General features: G+C 44.8%; 1 protein-coding gene across 3 annotated transcripts in view; it reads left to right on the top strand.

Moving 5' to 3' along the window:
• Nucleotides 1–19,037, top strand: part of TRAF7 (TNF receptor associated factor 7) — a 110,682-nt gene that overhangs the window by 77,080 nt on the left and 14,565 nt on the right. For all 3 annotated transcript variants that reach the window (XM_082261270.1, XM_082261272.1, XM_082261271.1), the window contains exons 10-18: nucleotides 4,881–5,098; nucleotides 6,614–6,687; nucleotides 6,781–6,829; nucleotides 6,945–7,072; nucleotides 7,164–7,246; nucleotides 8,435–8,474; nucleotides 8,849–8,965; nucleotides 9,689–9,811; nucleotides 10,091–10,210. In XM_082261270.1, coding sequence (XP_082117396.1) covers nucleotides 4,881–5,098; nucleotides 6,614–6,687; nucleotides 6,781–6,829; nucleotides 6,945–7,072; nucleotides 7,164–7,246; nucleotides 8,435–8,474; nucleotides 8,849–8,965; nucleotides 9,689–9,811; nucleotides 10,091–10,210 — 952 coding nt within the window. The remainder of the gene's footprint in view (nucleotides 1–4,880; nucleotides 5,099–6,613; nucleotides 6,688–6,780; nucleotides 6,830–6,944; nucleotides 7,073–7,163; nucleotides 7,247–8,434; nucleotides 8,475–8,848; nucleotides 8,966–9,688; nucleotides 9,812–10,090; nucleotides 10,211–19,037) is intronic.

The raw sequence follows: 19,037 nt of genomic DNA, 5'->3' as shown, positions 1-19,037 counted from the left end.
GGTATTGGTGTCTCGTGTACTGTCTTTTCAGACAGTGAGGAGGATGTTTCGGCATCAGCCATAGCCAGAGAGGAAGCGTTGGTAAACGCACTCATTGTATCTGTTCAAGAAACCTTAAGATTACAGGGTATTCCATCAGAAATAGCTGAAACTGAAATCCCTTTTGGGACTAAAAAACGCATCAAAGTGGCGAAGGTTTTTCCATTGCCCAAATGTTTTGGCAATCCAATCAAAGAAGAATGGAGTCTGCCAAAACGCATTTTCTACTATTTCTAAACGCATTAACAGGCGTTATCCGTTTGAGGAAACCCTCATTAAGAAATGGACAGAACCACCTGTGGTGGATTCACCAATTGCTAGATTGAATAAAGCCACGGTTATTCCTCTAGAAGACGCTCCGTCTTTTTAAAGATCCAGTGGATCGCAAGATAGAAGCTATGTCTCGCACCATGTTTACCTTGATTGGATCAGCTTTCAGACCAATAATTGCTATTGGTCTGGTTTCGCAGGCTGTAACTGTATGGACCAAGTGGTTACGCCGGGACCTAGAAGAGGTCCCTCAGGCGGTATCAGATTTGTTGGAACAAATGATACAGGGGTTACAGTTTGTGTGTGATGCGGCGTTAGACGCCACTTCATTATTGGCGCGAGCATCTGTCTCAGTACACTGTGGCTAAAAGGTTGGTTAGCCGACCAAGGTTCCAAAAAAGCATTGGCTAATATCCCCTTTTTAGGAGAGCGTCTATTTGGAGCCAACTTAGATGAGATCATTAGGATCTCACGGGTGGAAAGAGCACCTTTTTACCGCAAAATTTTAAAGGTAAAGGAACTCGTCAAAGACAAGGGCCTTCTTTTTCTGCTCACAAGAGGTTTTTTCGTCCCGCGGGTGAAAAAATGAAGTCCTCCAAAGCTCCTGCAGGAGGCGTCAGGGGTCGTGGGTCGGGCAAGCAAAGCCCGCCCCCTCTAGACCTGAAGATAAACCGTCCAAAGCCTGAAGGTGCGCCCCCACCCATAACTGGGGTGGGGGGACGTCTTCGCCGGTTCCCGGATCCATGGCTTTCCAGAATCCCGGACAGATGGGTTTGCGAAGTCATAAGGTCAGGGTACAAGATCGAGTTTCGATCTCTCCCACCGGCGCGATTCTTCCCTTCCAATAGCCGACTATCCCCGGATCGTTTAGACGATCTGCGGAGAGCAGTCACAGATTTACTACAACAAGGAGTGGTAGTCCACGTTCCTTGGACAGAACGGTTTCAAGGGTTTTATTCAAACCTATTTACAATACCCAGGAAAGAGGGCAAAGTGCGTCCAATTCTGGACTTAAGGGCACTCAATTCTTTTGTCAACATAAGAAGATTCAGAATGGAGTCCATTCGCACAGTAGCAGCCTTTCTGCATCCAGGGGATGTCCTAGCGTCCATAGACATCAAGGACGCATATCTTCACATTCCCATTTTCGCAGGACATCAGCGGTTTCTACGCTTTTCCGTAGAAGAGAACCGCTATCAGTTTGTGGCGTTACCTTTCGGTCTCGCCACGGCTCCGCGGGTCTTCACGAAGGTGTTGGCCCCAATGTTGGCACTTCTGCGCCAAAGAGGCATATCGATCCTTGGTTACCTAGACGATCTTCTGCTTCATGCAGAGTCTCCTCAGACCTTGCTACAAAACATAGAAATTACTATGATTTCTTTACAGGAATTCGGGTGGCTGGTGAACCAGCAAAAGTCATTTCTGGTTCCCACCCAGAGGCTCGAATATCTGGGTCTAATTCTAGACACAGTCAGGACAAGAGTTTTTTCTTCCGGTAGGGAAACTCCGAAAGATTCAATCAGCAGTCCAGTTGTTACTATCCAACAGCTGGTCTTCCCTTCGGACTTGCATGAGGGTTCTGGGGTTGATGGTGGCTTCCTTCGAAGCAGTCCCATTTGCCCAGTCCCATACCCGAATTCTTCAGTAAGAGATTCTTCTCAGATGGAATCGGAATCCGGAATCCCTGGACAATCAGATCCGATTGAGCAAACAGACCAGAGAGTCTCTGGTTGGTGGCTTCGGTCTCCGATGCTCAGCCAGGGAAAGTAATTTCTGCCAAAATATTGGACGACAGTGACCACGGATACCAGTCTATCCGGATGGGGAGGAATTCTCGGTCAGTTATCTGTCCAGGGACTTTGGTCCCCGGAAGAATCCAGGTTACCGATAAATGTATTGGAACTGAGAGCGATCAGACTTTGTCTGATTCACTGGACCGAGCAGCTCCAGGGCAGCCCGGTTCGGATCCAGTCGGACAACGCCACGGCCGTGGCTTATGTCAATCACCAGGGGGGCACCAAGAGTGTCCGAGCGGCCAAAAGAAGTGGCTTGCATTCTTCGCTGGGCGGAACGATTTGTTCCAGCAATCTCTGCGGTGTTCATTCCGGGGGTGGAGAATTGGCAGGCAGATTATCTCAGCCGTCAGACTCTGGATCAGGGGGAATGGTCCCTCCATCCAGACGTTTTCCACCAGTTGTGCCTACGATGGGGCACCCCGGATATGGATCTGTTGGCATCTCGATTCAACAGGAAAGTTCAGAGATTCGTGGCTCGCTCCCGCGATCCTCTAGCAGAAACCGCAGACGCACTGATCGCCCCGTGGGGGCAATACCAGCTAATGTATGCCTTCCCTCCTCTTGGGTTACTGCCAAGACTTCTTCGCAGGATAGAGGAGGAAGGAATTCCAGTAATCCTGGCAGCTCCGGACTGGCCTCGTCGAGCTTGTTACGCCGACGTGGTCAGACTGGTGGCGGACGTCCCGTGGAGACTTCCTCTCAGGGAGGATTCACTGTCTCAGGGACCGATCTTCCATCCTGCTTTACGATCGCTGGTTTTAAACGGCCTGGTTATTGAGACCCAGGTGCTGAAGGACAAGGGATTGTCAGCTTCAGTTATTCCTACTCTAGTTAAAACAAGGAAAGCGACTTCCAGAAAGATTATCATCGTACATGGAAGTCTTATATTGGGTGGTGTGAATCCCTTGGGTTCCATCTACATCTTTATTCGGTAGTCCGAATATTGGCTTTCTGCAACAGGGAGTTGAGCAGAAGCTGGCCTTGAGTGTTATCAAGGGTCTGGTTTCAGCATTTGCTATCTTCTTTCAGAAGCTTTTGTCTACTCATTCCTTGGTGCGGAATTTCATCCAGGGGGTGCGACACCTGGCTCTGCCAGTGCACGCGCCGTTACCATCCTGGGTTCTTAATTTGGTGCTGTCGGTTCTTCAGACACCTCCCTTTGAAAATATCAGGGAGATTCCCTTGCTTACTTTATCCCAGAAGGTGGTCTTCTTGGTGGCTATCACTTCTGCACGCAGGGTGTCAGAACTGGCTGCATTATCCTGTTGTTCCCCAGATCTGGTGGTTCATAGGGATAAGGTTGTTCTTCATCCGAATCCATCCTTCCTTCTAAGGTGGTTTCAAAGTTTCATTGAATAAGGACAGTGTATTGTCCTTCCTATGTCCTTAGCCCAATCATCCTCGAGAATTTGCATGGCATTCCTTGGATGTAGTTCGGGCGATCAGGATATACTTGAATACTACGGATTCAATTTGTAAGACGGATTCACTGTTTGTGATCACGGATGGCCCTAAGAAGGGGTTGCCTGTTCTGCTGCGACCATCTTTAGATGGATCAGACAGACGGTGGTATAGGCTTATTTTATCTAAGGGTCGGGATCCCCCGTTCCCTGTTAAGGCGCATTCTACTCGGGCGCTTAGAGTTTCCTGGACCTTCCGCCATCAGGCGTCAGTGGTTCAGGTTTTCAAGGCGACTGTTTAGTAGTCGGTTCATACCTTTACAATATTGTATAAGGTTTATGTGATGGCATCGTCAGATGCCTCTTCTGGCTGCAAGGTTCCTGCAGGCCACTGTTTGAGGAGACTGTTGGTCTACCTCGAGGATTTGTGGGGTAGGTCTCATCTGTTTACTCGATGAGTCCTTTGATACTTCTGGTTGGCTCCGGTTGGGCCTTCTAGATTGGATTTTGATTCTGTCAATCCCACCCCTCATTTTGTGGCACTGCTTCTGGATGTCCCAGCTCTTGAGAATCAAGAAGACTACGTCTGTCAATGAGCGATAGAGAAAAATGGATTTTTGTAAGATCTTACCGTAAAATCCTTTTCTCTTAAGCTCATTGACAGACGTAGTACCCGCCCCTCTATCATTGAGTTGGGTTGGGTTAAATTCTCTGTTACTGCTTTAGAACAGAACTGATTCCCTGTAGCAGAGAGAGGGAGGATATACCCTCAGGGACTGCCCCTAAGGTGGAGCCAGAACGTTTTGTCTTTCTGCCTAGTCCTACTCCTGCGGAGACAACATAACCCAGCTCTTGAGAATCAAGAAGACTACGTCTGTCAATGAGCTTAAGAGAAAAGGATTTTACGGTAAGATCTTACAAAAATCCATTTTTGCCAAAAATGTCTCTAAGTCCAGAGAAAACATCAGTAGCTGGGGGAACCAGCGTCTGATCATGTGACCACTGGGACAGCCAATCACATTGGTGACATGATCGCCGCTCCTTTTCACCCCACTGGGCATTAGGAACTTTTAAAGGGGACGCCAGGGCAGGCAGAAAGGGGTTAACTACCCAGATTGATAACAGGATTGGACACACACAGCATATTTTATTTTGTGTTTTTTTTCCTAACATGGGACTGTTAGTTGCATAGGGAGTGGAAACCCCATTAACAATTTTTTTCCCTCATAAAATGGTCTGTACTACAGTTTAGATGCAAATTTTGCTTTTTAGAGTTCTTCTATTTAACATAATGAGTTAAAGATATCTTTTTAACCTCAATTGAAGACTATGGTTCCTGGGAACCTGATATACTACTCTTGTGTTTGATGTCCAGGTGCACGTTTATTGGGAACCAGGACACATATGAGACGCACCTAGAGACGTGCAAGTTTGAGGGTCTGAAAGAGTTTCTGCAGCAGACAGATGATCGCTTCCATGAGATGCAGGTGGCTATGACCCAGAAAGACCAGGAGATTGCCTTTTTGCGATCCATGTTGGGGAAACTTTCCGAGAAGATTGACCAGCTGGAGAAAAATCTGGAGCTGAAGTTTGGTACGACATGTTTTATCATCACACACACTGTAAAATGCAGGTCACAATGGAGCTCATGCACAATGAATCTGTCACTAATTTTACAAAATTACACAATGGTTTCTCTCCAAAGCTAATAAGTATTTACTGTATTTTCTGGCGTATAAGACTACTTTTGAACCTCAAAAAAATCTCCCAAAAATGGGGGGCCGTCTTATACGCCGAGTATAATATCTCTAAGGTAACCTAAGTATTAGTATTACCGGTAGATGTAATCTCTCAAGACGCTGGCTGTGTGGGAATCCTGTACCATATGAACCGTAGCTTCGGCTTCATACAGTGTACCGCGCTGAGCCAATCAGGGAGAGCGATGTATTCTATTATTGAATGAAAAGCCTGCTCGGATTGGCGGAGTAACATCAGCCCGCCTTTCTGACTCTTCCAATCCGAGCAGGCTTTGCATTCAATAATAGAATACATCGCTCACTGTGATTGGCTCAGTGCGGTATACTGTATGTAGCCGAAGCTACGGTACATACGGTATACTGGTACAGGATTCCCCTACAGCCAGCGTCTTGAGATTACATCTACTGGAATTACTTATACTTAGGGTACCTTGGAGGTATTATGAGAGATTACATGTATTACAGTACTTGGGGTACCTTGGAGATCCAGGCGAAATCTGATGTTTTTCAATGGTGTTGCCTTGCCTTCGGAAGGGGGGTAGTCTTATACGGCGAGTATAGCCCAAAACTATGTTTTAAATTGAAAATTAGGGGGGTCGTCTTATACGCCCAGTCGTCTTATACGCCGGAAAATACGGTACCTGTCCCTCTGCCCGCACTGCTGAACTTTGTTGGGTTGAAGAGATTGTTGAAAGATCTTAAGCATGAAGCATACTTCCAAGTGGTCTACTGGTTCTCCAGTGCATCTTGTGGTTCTTTCCGCTGGCCCATGTGTCCTGTGGTGATGTAGGAGCCTATTGAAGAAACAAGTGAAGCTAGGATACCAGTATTCAAAACTCGCAGAAGATATTTAAGGAAGCATATCTCTTAATTTTAGTGGAGCTCAAGGTTGCTGGTCGGCCACTTCTGCTCCCCTTCTGTTGCATAAAAGTTTGTGTTAGGACATTGGTGCTTATTCATCCAATGGATAAGTCCAAAAAGCTTTTCTCTTACGTCCTCCGACAGTCGCCGCCTCTTCATATTCGTCACATATGGGGTATTAGACTTTGCTCCGAAGGGCAAAGTCTAATACCCCATATGTGACGAATATGAAGAGGCGGCGACTGTCGGAGGACTCAGAGAAAGGAATTTTACAGGTAAGATTTTACAAAAATTCCGTTTTTCAGTGTAGAAGTAGAATATTTCTTGTATTCCCAGTATGACAGCTGCTGCTGTCATCTTCTTCTTGTGCTCTGTCATTTAGTATTCCAGCTTTTAGGAACTGAAACACGTTCTGTCCATTTTTTTAAGAATGCTCCACTACAGAGAGTTCAGGTCCGTAAATTTATCACCTCTTGTGTCTTCTTTACAGACGTCTTGGATGAAAACCAAAGCAAGCTGAGCGAAGACTTGATGGAGTTCCGCAGGGATGCATCAATGCTGAATGTGAGTCCGTCATGCATGCGTTTACCCCTGAGAGTTGCTTATCCTTGGCCCATGCTCTTCACCTATTGCTTTCTTTTTTTTTCTCTGTAACAGGATGAGCTCTCACACATCAATGCTCGGCTAAACATGGGAATACTGGGCTGTAAGTGTCACAGTTTGAAGCTAAATAAAAGATTTAAAATCTTTATCAGACATCAGAATGCCTTCCTCCTCCGTTAAATTATCCTTGCTCATTATTATGTTCTGTTCGTCCACAGCCTACGACCCTCAGCAGATATTCAAATGTAAGGGAACCTTTGTGGGACATCAAGGCCCCGTGTGGTGTTTGTGTGTCTATTCCATAGGAGATCTGCTGTTTAGCGGCTCTTCTGACAAAACCATAAAGGTTAGTGAAATTTGTTAAAAAAAGATTTTAGATTCACCAATACATTTTTTTCTAATTTTTTTAGCATCTTACCTGTAATTCTTCCTTCTAGGTGTGGGACACCTGTACAACTTACAAGTGCCAAAAAACATTGGAAGGACATGATGGCATTGTTCTGGCTCTGTGTATTCAAGGGTGAGGGACCTTCAGCCATATTTATGCAATAGTAATCATGTCTTTGCAGCTGGTTCACTAACCGTATTTATTATTAGGGATGCACCGATACCAGCTTTTTAAGACCGAGTACAAGTACTAATACTTTTTCTCAAGTACTTGCAGATGCCAATTACCGTTACCTATTTTCAAGCCCGGTTCACTTATATGCGAATTGGATGCGTTTTGAACCGCGTCCGATTCGCATTTTCTCTGGAGCTGGTTCACATATGTGCATGCTTGCTGCACTGCGATTTGAAAAAGAGTCCAGTATGACTTTCAGCCCGATTCAGGTGCGATTTCCAATGTCATACACTTTAACATTTTGCACCTGAATCGAACCTGAACCACTGAACGAAGTTGCACCAGACAGGGCTTGAAATCGTGCTGCAGACTGGCCCCGCACATATGTGAACATATATGTGAAGGTATCGGTTGTAGTATCTGAGCATTTGCACAAGTACTTATGAAATTCTAAGTATTGGCACCGGTATCAGTGCAACACTTGTCATTATGTTGTTATTGGATAGTCTATTGAAATGCTTTTTTCTTTCATTCTCTTAAACCTTTTTATGTAAAACTCTTCTAACCTCTATTTAAAAACATTTAGCCTCAAGCATCAGGGTAACCATTTCTGCATACAGTTCCACCCTCTGTAACATTTGAGGGTTAACGCCAAGATAGCTGGGGATGTAAAGGATGGTGAAGTATGGAGGTGCGGTGTACATGCCTTTGCTTCTGTATTTTGAACCTAGAAACACTGTGCTCTGAGCCCTTTCAGGTTTATGGCTGTCAGATCTTGGGCAGCTGTAGCCAGAAATAAAAGGCAAATCTAATATTGTCTATACTTTTTTATTTTTTTTTTATTGCATTGTATGGGGGCCATATTTATTTACATTGGTATTATGGCTGTGTAGCTGGATGGACAACATTCTCTTGTATAACAATGATAGCAAAGCAATTGATCAGATACCAGCATTTACTGTTGCAATTCATTGGGGAGCAGAGGGGTCATTTGGTGTAAATGTTATGCCTATAAGTGATTGGATATTCATTGATCATCGCCTCCTATCACAGCTACTACTGAATATTTTTTCCTTTTTATATATATATATATATATATAATATGTTCCTTCATAATATGTGCTTTTCCCTGTTTTTGTTCTACAGAAGTAAGCTTTACAGTGGCTCAGCTGACTGCACTATAATTGTGAGTATAACTGCTTTATGGATATGTGCTAAGGTGACCATTTCAGATTATAGCAATTCTTCCCCCAATTTTCTGACCATCTGTAGATGGCCATAGACATGACACAGGGTTGTGACATTTGCACTTTACCATTTCCACCCTGTAGAAGACAGTGACCTGCAGGCAACATTTCTGGCAGGAAATGTCTGGCTCTTTAGAGAGCGGTCACACATGCAACTCACTAAATGCATTGTGATTGTGTGGGTGCACTCTGTGACAAATATTATTTATTTATTTTTTTCCACCCATTCCTACACTTAATTGACACAGAGCATTTAAAGAAAATGTTGTCATTTACCATATGTGTTGTATCTAACTTACCTCTTTATGTCTAGGTGTGGGACATTCAGGCTCTCCTCAAGGTGAACACTATTCGAGCACACGACAACCCAGTCTGCACTTTAGTATCTTCTCATAACATGCTCTTTAGCGGATCCTTGAAAGCCATCAAGGTTTGTGTTAATCAGTAATATATAATGTATGACTTTTCACAGCTCAGATATCGCAGTACACTCTGTTTGATGCAACTTTTCCAGTATACTTTCTTTGTCATAAAAAGTTGCTTTTATTATTTGCACTACCAATTCAATTTTAAAGACAAGCTGTTAAGAAATCCTCTCTATGATTTGGGACAAAGTAAGGCTGACACAAAGCGTTTTATCAAAATGCCAAGACAGATACTAACATTCTATGAAAGGGAAGGTTTTCATGGAATTGTTAGTAATGCATTTTTAGAAAAGAGTAAAAAAAATAACCAAGGGCCATAAAAATGCACCATAAGGAGTAAAGGCCATCTCACACTAAAAGGCTAATGACCGTACCAATGTCATACAGATATACAAGTGCAGATTTTAGGAAGAAGATGAAACTGGAGCACCCAGACCATAGAAACTTACACAAAAGTAGATTTTAGGAAGAAGGTGAAACTGGAGCACCCAGACTGTAGAGACCTACACAAAAGTGGATTTTAGGAAAAAGGTGAAACTAGAGCACTCAGAGGAAACCCTTACATTGTAATAGTATACTCCTGGCAGTGGAAAGTAGGGCCCAAATTATAGTCACCTAGTTTCTAGTGAAATAATGTACCAGGAAATAGTTCTCTTGTAACGTATACAATTTGGAATGGTAAGAGCGGTCCAAGAAGATTGATTAATTTTTACCTCTTATCTGTATAGGTTTGGGACATTGTGGGTACGGATCTAAAGCTGAAGAAGGAACTGACAGGCCTTAACCATTGGGTGCGAGCACTAGTGGCTTCTCAGAACTACTTGTATAGTGGCTCCTACCAGACCATCAAGGTGAGTCATGACATTATGGTCAATGGTACACAGGGAATTGGATTAAGAGCAAGGAAACCAGTAATTCTGGAAATAGGACAGCCTGCAGGATTTAATTGTTTGACACATTTTGAAAACAACTAGGTAATCATGTCTGAACTAATATGGCGTGTGTATAGGTAATAGCAGGGGGCCATTTGGTGACAGAGTATACATCTGTCAACACAGTGCATGGATCTGTTGAATTATTACTGGACAAATGTATTCTTATACTAAAACCATTTTTTTTCTTTCCTCCAGATATGGGACATTAGAACCTTAGATTGTGTCCATGTCCTGCAGACTTCAGGAGGAAGTGTGTACTCCATAGCCGTCACAAACCATCACATAGTGTGTGGAACCTATGAGAACCTCATCCACGTAAGTCATCCAGTCAATTGCTCTACATTTTACAGCTCTGTGTAAGGCTAGTGACACACAAGAGGATCTCTTTCTCTTGCATCCTCTGACAGTCGCCGCCCACTTATACATTCTTCACCAATGGGTATTGACCTCTTATCCATGGGAGCAAGCTAGGCATAAGACTTGTTAAAAACAAAGTAATTTACATAGACACACCTATGGGGGCTGTCCCACTGGTCCAATACCTATGCTATCAGCCATCCCAACTCAGTTTGTCTTCTGCCTAGTTAGGAGTAGTGATGTCGCGAACCTAAAATTCGCCGTTCGCGAACGGCGAACGCGAACATCGGCAAATGTTCGCGAACCGCCATAGACTTCAATAGGCAGGCGAATTTTAAAACACACAGGGACTCTTTCTGGCCACAATAGTGATGGAAAAGTTGTTTCAAGGGGACTAACACCTGGACTGTGGCATGCCGGAGAGGGATCACGCAAAAAAAAGTTCTTAAAAATTATAATTTTTTGATAGAGAGCCAATTATTGGAAAAATTAAAAAAAAATAAAAATAAAAAATTTCTTTGGATTTAGCATCTGGGGGGTCTAAAAGGTGTACCTGTGAAGTTTCAGCTCTGTAGCATGTCCAGAACCCCTAAAAAACAGCATTTTTCTTATATTTTCAGGAATATGGCTTCTCTGCGGCTGGCTTTTTCTCTTGCAGGCATTTATCGGGCATTTTTTTAGGCAGGCATGTCATTTTTTGTATTTAGTGTCTGGGGGGTCTAAAAAGTGTACCTGTCAATTTTCAGCTCTGTAGCATGTCCAGAACCCCTAAAAAACAGCATTTTTCTTATATTTTCAGGAATATGGCTTCTCTGCGGCTGGCTTTTTCTCTTGCAGGCATTTAGCGGGCATTTTTTTAGGCAGGCATGTAATTTTTTGTATTTAGTGTCTGGGGGGTCTAAAAAGTGTACCTGTCAAGTTTCAGCTCTGTAGCATGTCCAGAACCCCTAAAAAACAGCATTTTTCTTATATTTTCAGTAATACGGCTTCTCTGCGGCTGTCTTTTTCTCTTGCAGGCATTTATCGGGCATTTTTTTTAGGCAGGCATGTCATTTTTTGTATTTAGTGTCTGGGGGGTCTAAAAAGTGTACCTGTCAAGTTTCAGCTCTGTAGCATGTCCAGAACCCCTAAAAAACAGCATTTTTCTTATATTTTCAGGAATACGGCTTCTCTGCGGCTGTCTTTTTCTCTTGCAGGCATTTATCGGGCATTTTTTTAGGCAGGCATGTCATTTTTTGTATTTAGTGTCTGGGGGGGTCTAAAAAGTGTACCTGTCAAGTTTCAGCTCTGTAGCATGTCCAGAACCCCTAAAAAACAGCATTTTTCTTATATTTTCAGGAATACGGCTTCTCTGCGGCTGTCTTTTTCTCTTGCAGGCATTTATCGGGCATTTTTTTAGGCAGGCATGTCATTTTTTGTATTTAGTGTCTGGGGGGTCTAAAAAGTGTACCTGTCAAGTTTCAGCTCTGTAGCATGTCCAGAACCCCTAAAAAACAGCATTTTTCTTATATTTTCAGGAATACGGCTTCTCTGCGGCTGTCTTTTTCTCTTGCAGGCATTTATCGGGCATTTTTTTAGGCAGGCATGTCATTTTTTGTATTTAGTGTCTGGGGGGTCTAAAAAGTGTACCTGTCAAGTTTCAGCTCTGTAGCATGTCCAGAACCCCTAAAAAAAGCATTTTTCTTATATTTTCAGGAATACGGCTTCTCTGCGGCTGGCTTTTTCTCTTGCAGGCATATATATCAGTGGTGGGTGGGCAGTGGCACAGTACACTCTCTGTGGACCTGGCAGCAGTCACTGGCACCCAGGCAACTGCAATTTAAAAAATATATATATATTTTTTTTACTTTGCAAGCTGCTGTGCCACTTTATATATCAGTGGTGGGTGGGCAGTGGCACAGTACACTCTCTGTGGACCTGACAGCAGTCACTGGCACCCAGGCAACTGCAATTTAAAAAATATATATATTTTTTTTTACTTTGCAAGCTGCTGTGCCACTTTATATATCAGTGGTGGGTGGGCAGTGGCACAGTACACTCTCTGTGGACCTGACAGCAGTCACTGGCACCCAGGCAACTGCAATTTAAAAAAATATATATTTTTTTTTACTTTGCAAGCTGCTGTGCCACCTTTATATATCAGTGGTGGGTGGGCAGTGGCACAGTACACTCTCTGTGGACCTGACAGCAGTCACTGGCACCCAGGCAACTGCAATTTTAAAAATATATATTTTATTTTACTTTGCAAGCTGCTGTGCCACCTTATATATCAGTGGTGGGTGGGCAGTGGCACAGTACACTCTCTGTGGACCTGACAGCAGTCACTGGCACCCAGGCAACTGCAATTTAAAAAAATATATATATTTTTTTTACTTTGCAAGCTGCTGTGCCACCTTATATATCAGTGGTGGGTGGGCAGTGGCACAGTACACTCTCTGTGGACCTGACAGCAGTCACTGGCACCCAGGCAACTGCAATTTAAAAAAATATATATATTTTTTTTACTTTGCAAGCTGATGTGCCACCTTATATATCAGTGGTGGGTGGGCACACAGTGGCACTGCAGTGGGCACAGTACACTCTGTGGACCTGACAGTCACTGGCAGCCCAGGCAACTGCAATAATAAAAAATATTTTTTTTTTCAATTTATTGCAACAAGATGCTGTGCCAACGTATATATATCAGTGGTGGGCAGTGCACTGCAGTGGGTACAGTGCACTCTGTGGACCTGACACAGCACTCACTGCAATTATGACAGAGGAAAAAAAAATATTTTTTAAAATGCCAGGTACTGTGCCTGTGCCACCCGAAATGAGTGTGGTGTGCACACAGTACAGTCTGTGGTAGGTCTGTGGCCTCTCACACACAGCGGGCAGGCAACTGCAGTGTACAATAGATATATATATATATATATATATATATATATATATATAAAGAAAAAAATCTATTACCTTACCAGCCCTTAAAAGGGCTTTTGGGGACACTATATATATATATATATATATATATATATATATATATATGTATATATATAAATAAAAAAATCCTCAATTACCAGCCCTTAAAAGGGCTTTTGGGGACACTAGATAGATATAGATATATATATATATATATGAAGAAACAACTCAATTACCAGCCCTTAAAAGGGCTTTTGGGGACGCTAGGTATATATATATATATATATATATATATATATATATATATATATATATATATATATATATATATATATAAAAAAAAAACACAAATACCAGCCCTTAGAAGGGCTTTTTGGGGTGCTGATATTACAGCAGTAGTGGACCAAGAACACTGCAAGACCAGGAACACTGACTAACTGTCCCTAGCTTAACAGCAGCAGCAGCAGCTCTCCCTACTCTCACTACACACACTGCTTCAGAATGATCTAAGATGGATGCTGCCTTTGCTTATTTATAGGAGGTGGGAGGGTGTGGGAGGGAGGTACGCTGATTGGCTGGAAATGTGTCTGCTGACTGTAAAGTTCAGGGTCAAAGTTTGCCTCAATGATGTCTTATGGGGGGCGGACCGAACATCGCATATGTTCGCCGGCAGCGGCGAACGCGAACATGCTAAGTTCGCCGGGAACTGTTCGCCGGCGAACAGTTCTATACATCTCTAGTTAGGAGTAAGATAGGCTCTCCCTGTGCTGGGGCTACAGTCTCAGCCTTCTTCTATTTCTTATTATTTTATTTCTGCAAATGCGTTTTTTTCTTTGCATTACTAGCTATTTATTTATCAGCGTTTAGTTAGTCACTTCAAGATGATGACGGCGTCGCAGAGCTGGGAGTCGCACTGGTCGTCCTGGTATCCCAGGACAGAGGGCCTTATGGAATCCAAGCCCGCCATCGAGTGTTTAGCAGGCTATGCGTACGCCCTGGCCTCGCAAACGACCCATCCCTGTCCTCAGGGATGAAAGCCTGCAAGGTGGCCACCTCGCCTGGACGTCTCTCCCATGGTTCCGTGCGTTGCTAGCGTCCTGCTTTTTTGGCTGACGGCACCCCACGCCATCTGGGGTGGGAGGTTTCCCGTTGATGTGAGGCACCCACGCCATCAGGTACTGTAAGTACATTCTGTGTGGGGCCTCTGTCTGGGGCTGGCAGTCCTGTGTGTCTGTGGTATCCCCTAATGTCTGTGCGTTTTTGGGGCTCCCTTTCTCCCGGTCCCTGCGGGGACTCTAACTCAGCTAGTTCGCTATGTGGGGGTCCCACTCCTATGTGACACTTTATGGTGTGTGTGGAGGTGCAAACACGTGCGGCGACCGCTGCGGGGTTAAAAACGGCCGGTCCGCCATTTTAGGTGTGGGCAGCATGCTGGCTTCACTGTGGGCGCTTCTGCAGCGATTTATGTAGTGTATTTTGGCGCCTTACGGCGCCATCTTGTGTGTGGCAATGTGTTCTCCTGAGCACATGTCGGCAGCCATTTTCCCGGAGCCTCCCATTGCTTTCTATGTTTCCTTAGTCTGAAGTCCTAGTTCAGCCTCCTGCGGTGACATCACTTCCTCTTTCTGTACAGAGGAGATCGGCAGGCGTGTGGTAACACTTGTGGGGTCTGTCTTTGCTGTTTTTTTGTGGGAATACCTCTGGCTGTCAGCTTATTCCTGTTTGGGGGTCTGCTTGCAGAATCCTTCATAGCGGTATACTGCGGGGGATCGCGGTGCGCTTAAAGGGCCAGTACCTTAAAAAAAAAAGTTTTTTATTATGGAGTCCCAGGACAGCTAATTTCCCTCAGCTTTGGTGGATGATTCAGGTTCCTCTGAATCTTCTGCTCTGCCTGCTTTGACTGCCGCACTTGCGACTTTAGCGTCCAAAGTGGATCTTTTGATGACTGAACGGGATACTAGAAAAAAGCCTAGGCTCTCTGTTTCTTCTGATTCTGAATCTGACATGGTTGCCATAGATAGTGTGCCCCTTGAAGGGTCTCGCTCTTCTCAGTCTGAGGGGGAGGCGGAGGATGCGGGGGTGGATGATTCCCCCCCCCCTGGGACGGCCAAGGACCGCGCAGCTATGGATGCGCTGATCATTGCCGTTAAGGAAACACTACATTTAGAGGATGAGCCCAATCCTCCGGGAAAGTGGTCCTCTTTTTGTACCCACAGATCCCGTAAGGTGGCGCAGGTATTTCCTTGCCCCGCTGAGTTCCACAAAACTGTGAATGAACACTAGCACAACTTGAAGCGCACTTTTGTGGTGCCAAAGAAGTTTCAACTCCTCTACCCCTTTGCGTCTCCTACGGATTCGCGCTGGTCTGTGGCTCCCAAAGTGGATCACACTGTGGCCAAATTGAACAGGGCCACTGGTACCCACCGAGGATTCTCCGGTGTTTAAGGATCCTACGGATAGGAGGCTGGAATCTCTTGCCCGACATTCCTACATGGTGGCGGGTTCCATGCTGAAACCTATTTTCGCCTCTGTCATGGTGGCTCAAGCCATGGCGGATTGGACCAAGGTGCACAAGACGCACCCTCGTGGCTGATTCTGCCCCCCCCCCTACTAGCTTGGGGATGGTGGACCAGATTTATCAAGGGGTCATGTATTTGTGCAATGCGGCCTTGAATGAGGCCCCATTAGCTGCACGCTTATCTAGTGTTGCAGTACTTAATCGCCGCTTGATTTGGTTAAAAAGCTGGTCGGCTGACCAGACTTCCAGGAAGACGGTGTCTGACATCCCTTATGCTGGGTCTCGTCTTTTTTGGAGAATCCCTGGATGAATTGGTTAAAGGTGTCACTGGGGGCAAGAGCACTCTGTTGCCCCAGAATCCTAGGGGTAAGTTTTTCCGCGGTAAGCGGGGCCCCTCCTTTAAACCAAATCAGGGGTCCTTTCGTGCCTTCAAGGAGCAGGACAAGGGGAAACCTTTCAAGGGCCAGGGTGGCCAGAGAAAGCCCAGAGCGGGCAAGCAAAAAGCCGCCCAGGCACCACCACTGCCTGAAGTGGTAGGGGGACGTCTGCGCGGTTTCCTCCAACCTTGGCTGCTCTGGATTCCGGACAAGTGGGTTCAGGAAATCATTCGATCAGGTTACAAGATTGAATTCCTTTCACGACCAGGGGACAGATTCTTTTCCTCAAATCTTCATTTGACCCCAGATCGGCTGCAAGATCTTCATCGGGCCGTTCAGGATCTACTCGCCCATGGGGTAATTGTCCCGGTGCCACATCGGGACAGATTTCGGGGTTTTTACTCAAATCTGTTCACTGTGCCCAGAAAGGAGGGCAAGGCGCGTCCGATTCTGGACTTAAAAGCTCTGAACCGCTTTGTGCACGTTCAAAGATTCCACATGGTCCGCAATAGTCACGGTGATGTAGTGGCAGTGGTGGGCATTGACACACACTGACCCCCAGAGACCTGAAAATTAACCTGTGCTTTGCCAGTGCAGGACAGTGCCTTACACTAGCAAAGCACAGTACCCTTCGTAGCAGAACATTTACTCACCTTTTTAGATCTCCCACTGCTCTACTTATTGTTATGGGGGAGCATGTGATTTTCTCCTTTTGCTTTTACGGGACTGCAATGCTTCTTGGTGATTGACCACGCCAGCACTGTAATATAGGGGCATGCAGAGAATCCTCAACCTTCTGTAAACTTCAACTCACAACTTGTTACAAAGAGATTTCTTGCTTTGTTCTCTACAGGAAAACAGAGCAGAGGGAATTAATGGAAAGGTATATGCAGCTGGGGAGGGAGCCAAAGTCCACTTTTTAGATAATCTTTTATGTTATACCGTATTTAGAGTGTAACATAAACCATGGTTGCCTACATCATCCCCCTAAACCCAGGCCACCACCCCTTCCTTTCCTGAATTTCAGGGTGCTTCTTAATGTAGGTTATTGGTATTGTTTGAATACTCTGACCACACAGTCACATCCATTTACCAGGATTGATCAGGAAAAATATTACTAATCCCTTCTGACACCTTGGCAGTGGGCCAACTTTGCAATTCAGCCCCTCCTCTAGACCCATAACAGAAGGGTCATACCTCTGTATAGGGCTGGGCGATTTTGCCTAAAAAAAAAATCTTCGATTTTTAAAGAAAAATTAGAGTTTCAATTCGATTTTAGATTTTTTTTTCAATACACTTAAAAAATTACTGCAGACATCAGATATAGTGTCAAAAGTGCAACTTTATTGCTATGATTGTCCTCAAGAGTTAAAATGTGTAGAATAGAATAAATTCAAATTAAATAGATTAAAAAAAAAAACAATAGAATAAAATAGAAAGAAAAGATCTTCCGAACGTTTTATTAGCAGAAAGTAAAAAAAAATATATATTTTTTTTCAAAATTGTTGGTCTTCTTTCTTGTTTACAGCGCAAAAAATAATGGCTCACGACTGCGCAATTGCAAGTTAAAGTAATGCAGAGCTGTATTTAAAAAAAAAAATGGCCTGGTCATGAAGGGGAGGAGGGGGGGGGGGGTAAATCTTCTGGATGTGAAGTGGGTAATAATATTTGTGGTGCAGTGCCATACATGAAGCAGGACTGATGATAGAATCCAGCAGCCTGGAGTGTCAGGTCACATGGAGCAGGGATAACCCGGCATGCCTTAGGGGCAGCAATGGGCTCCTGACCCCACATGCACCATGTGCACGCCGGCTTCACAGTGCGCTCAGGCCACAATGGGCCAGCCTCCTCCAATCCACACCCCTCCAGCGCTTGCTCTCATTACCATACCCCCCACCGGTTGGCATAAAGTCATCCGAGCCATTGTAAACATAGACCCGTCTACAGAGGTCTCCGGCAGACTACAACTCCCAGAAGCCCCGACGGCCAACCTCTACAAAATGCCAAACCCAGCCTCATGCATATGCAAATGCGCAGAGTGTTCGCCAGCCAATGGCATGGCGGGCTGTCACGTGGCGCGCGGGCAAGCGCCGCTCATGAATATGCAAAGACGTTGGGCCAATGGCGGCGCAGCGCGGTCACATGGTGCGCTCGGTGAGGTGAGGGAAGAGAAGTTATCTATCAGTGAACACGGTAAAGAGACTCAGAGCTCAAGTGAGCAGTTGAAGGGGCGGCTAGTGTGTGTGTACTGTCTATGGTTACGCGGGGCGGGGGCTGGCTCATATCGCGCTATAGAAAAAACTATAGTGGCAAAAAACTCGAGTTTGAAAAAAAAAAATAGTTTTACACTAAAAAATCGATTTATCGATTTAATAGATTTTTTGCCCAGCCCTACCTCTGTATGGACCTGGGGCTGGAGGAAAACTATGCAAAAGCCTGTACATGGCAGCCTCCATGCACTGATTGCGTTTGCAATGCTGTACAGGCCTCAATGCAGACATTTAATAAATGCACTTTTTTAATACAGGTAGGTTGGTGCATTTACTACTTTTTTACAAATGGTGGACTGTGGTTTAAGTGATTGTTCAAGAAAACAATGGGTGCCTTTTCCAGGTAACATGGACAGCAGAGTGATTTGAGGAGTGTTTGGAATTTTATCACTTACTAGCCTATAATAAAGCTGTAGTATCCTATGACCCTTCCAGTTAAAAGTGGAACTATACTCTCTCTCTCTTCCTTCTCTCCAGCTCTGCAGTGTCCAAGAGCTCCCCACTGGCCACTTACATCTTCAGTTTGTCGGCTTCTGGGTACTAATCTTTGGCCATTTTCATTACCTGGGCCAAGATTATTTCACTCCCACTGAACTCCCACAAGCTCATTCATCTTGGCATTGCCAAAATTGTGCACTGAGCAGAAGAGACATAGTGGGGGAGGCCTACAGAAACTGGTGCAGCCAAACATAGTAACCAATCAGCTTCTAACCTCAGTTTGT

Source organism: Pelophylax lessonae, assembly GCF_965119305.1.
Source record: "Pelophylax lessonae genome assembly, chromosome: 6".
NCBI lineage: Eukaryota > Metazoa > Chordata > Amphibia > Anura > Ranidae > Pelophylax > Pelophylax lessonae.
This window is presented reverse-complemented; position numbering and strand designations above follow the sequence as displayed.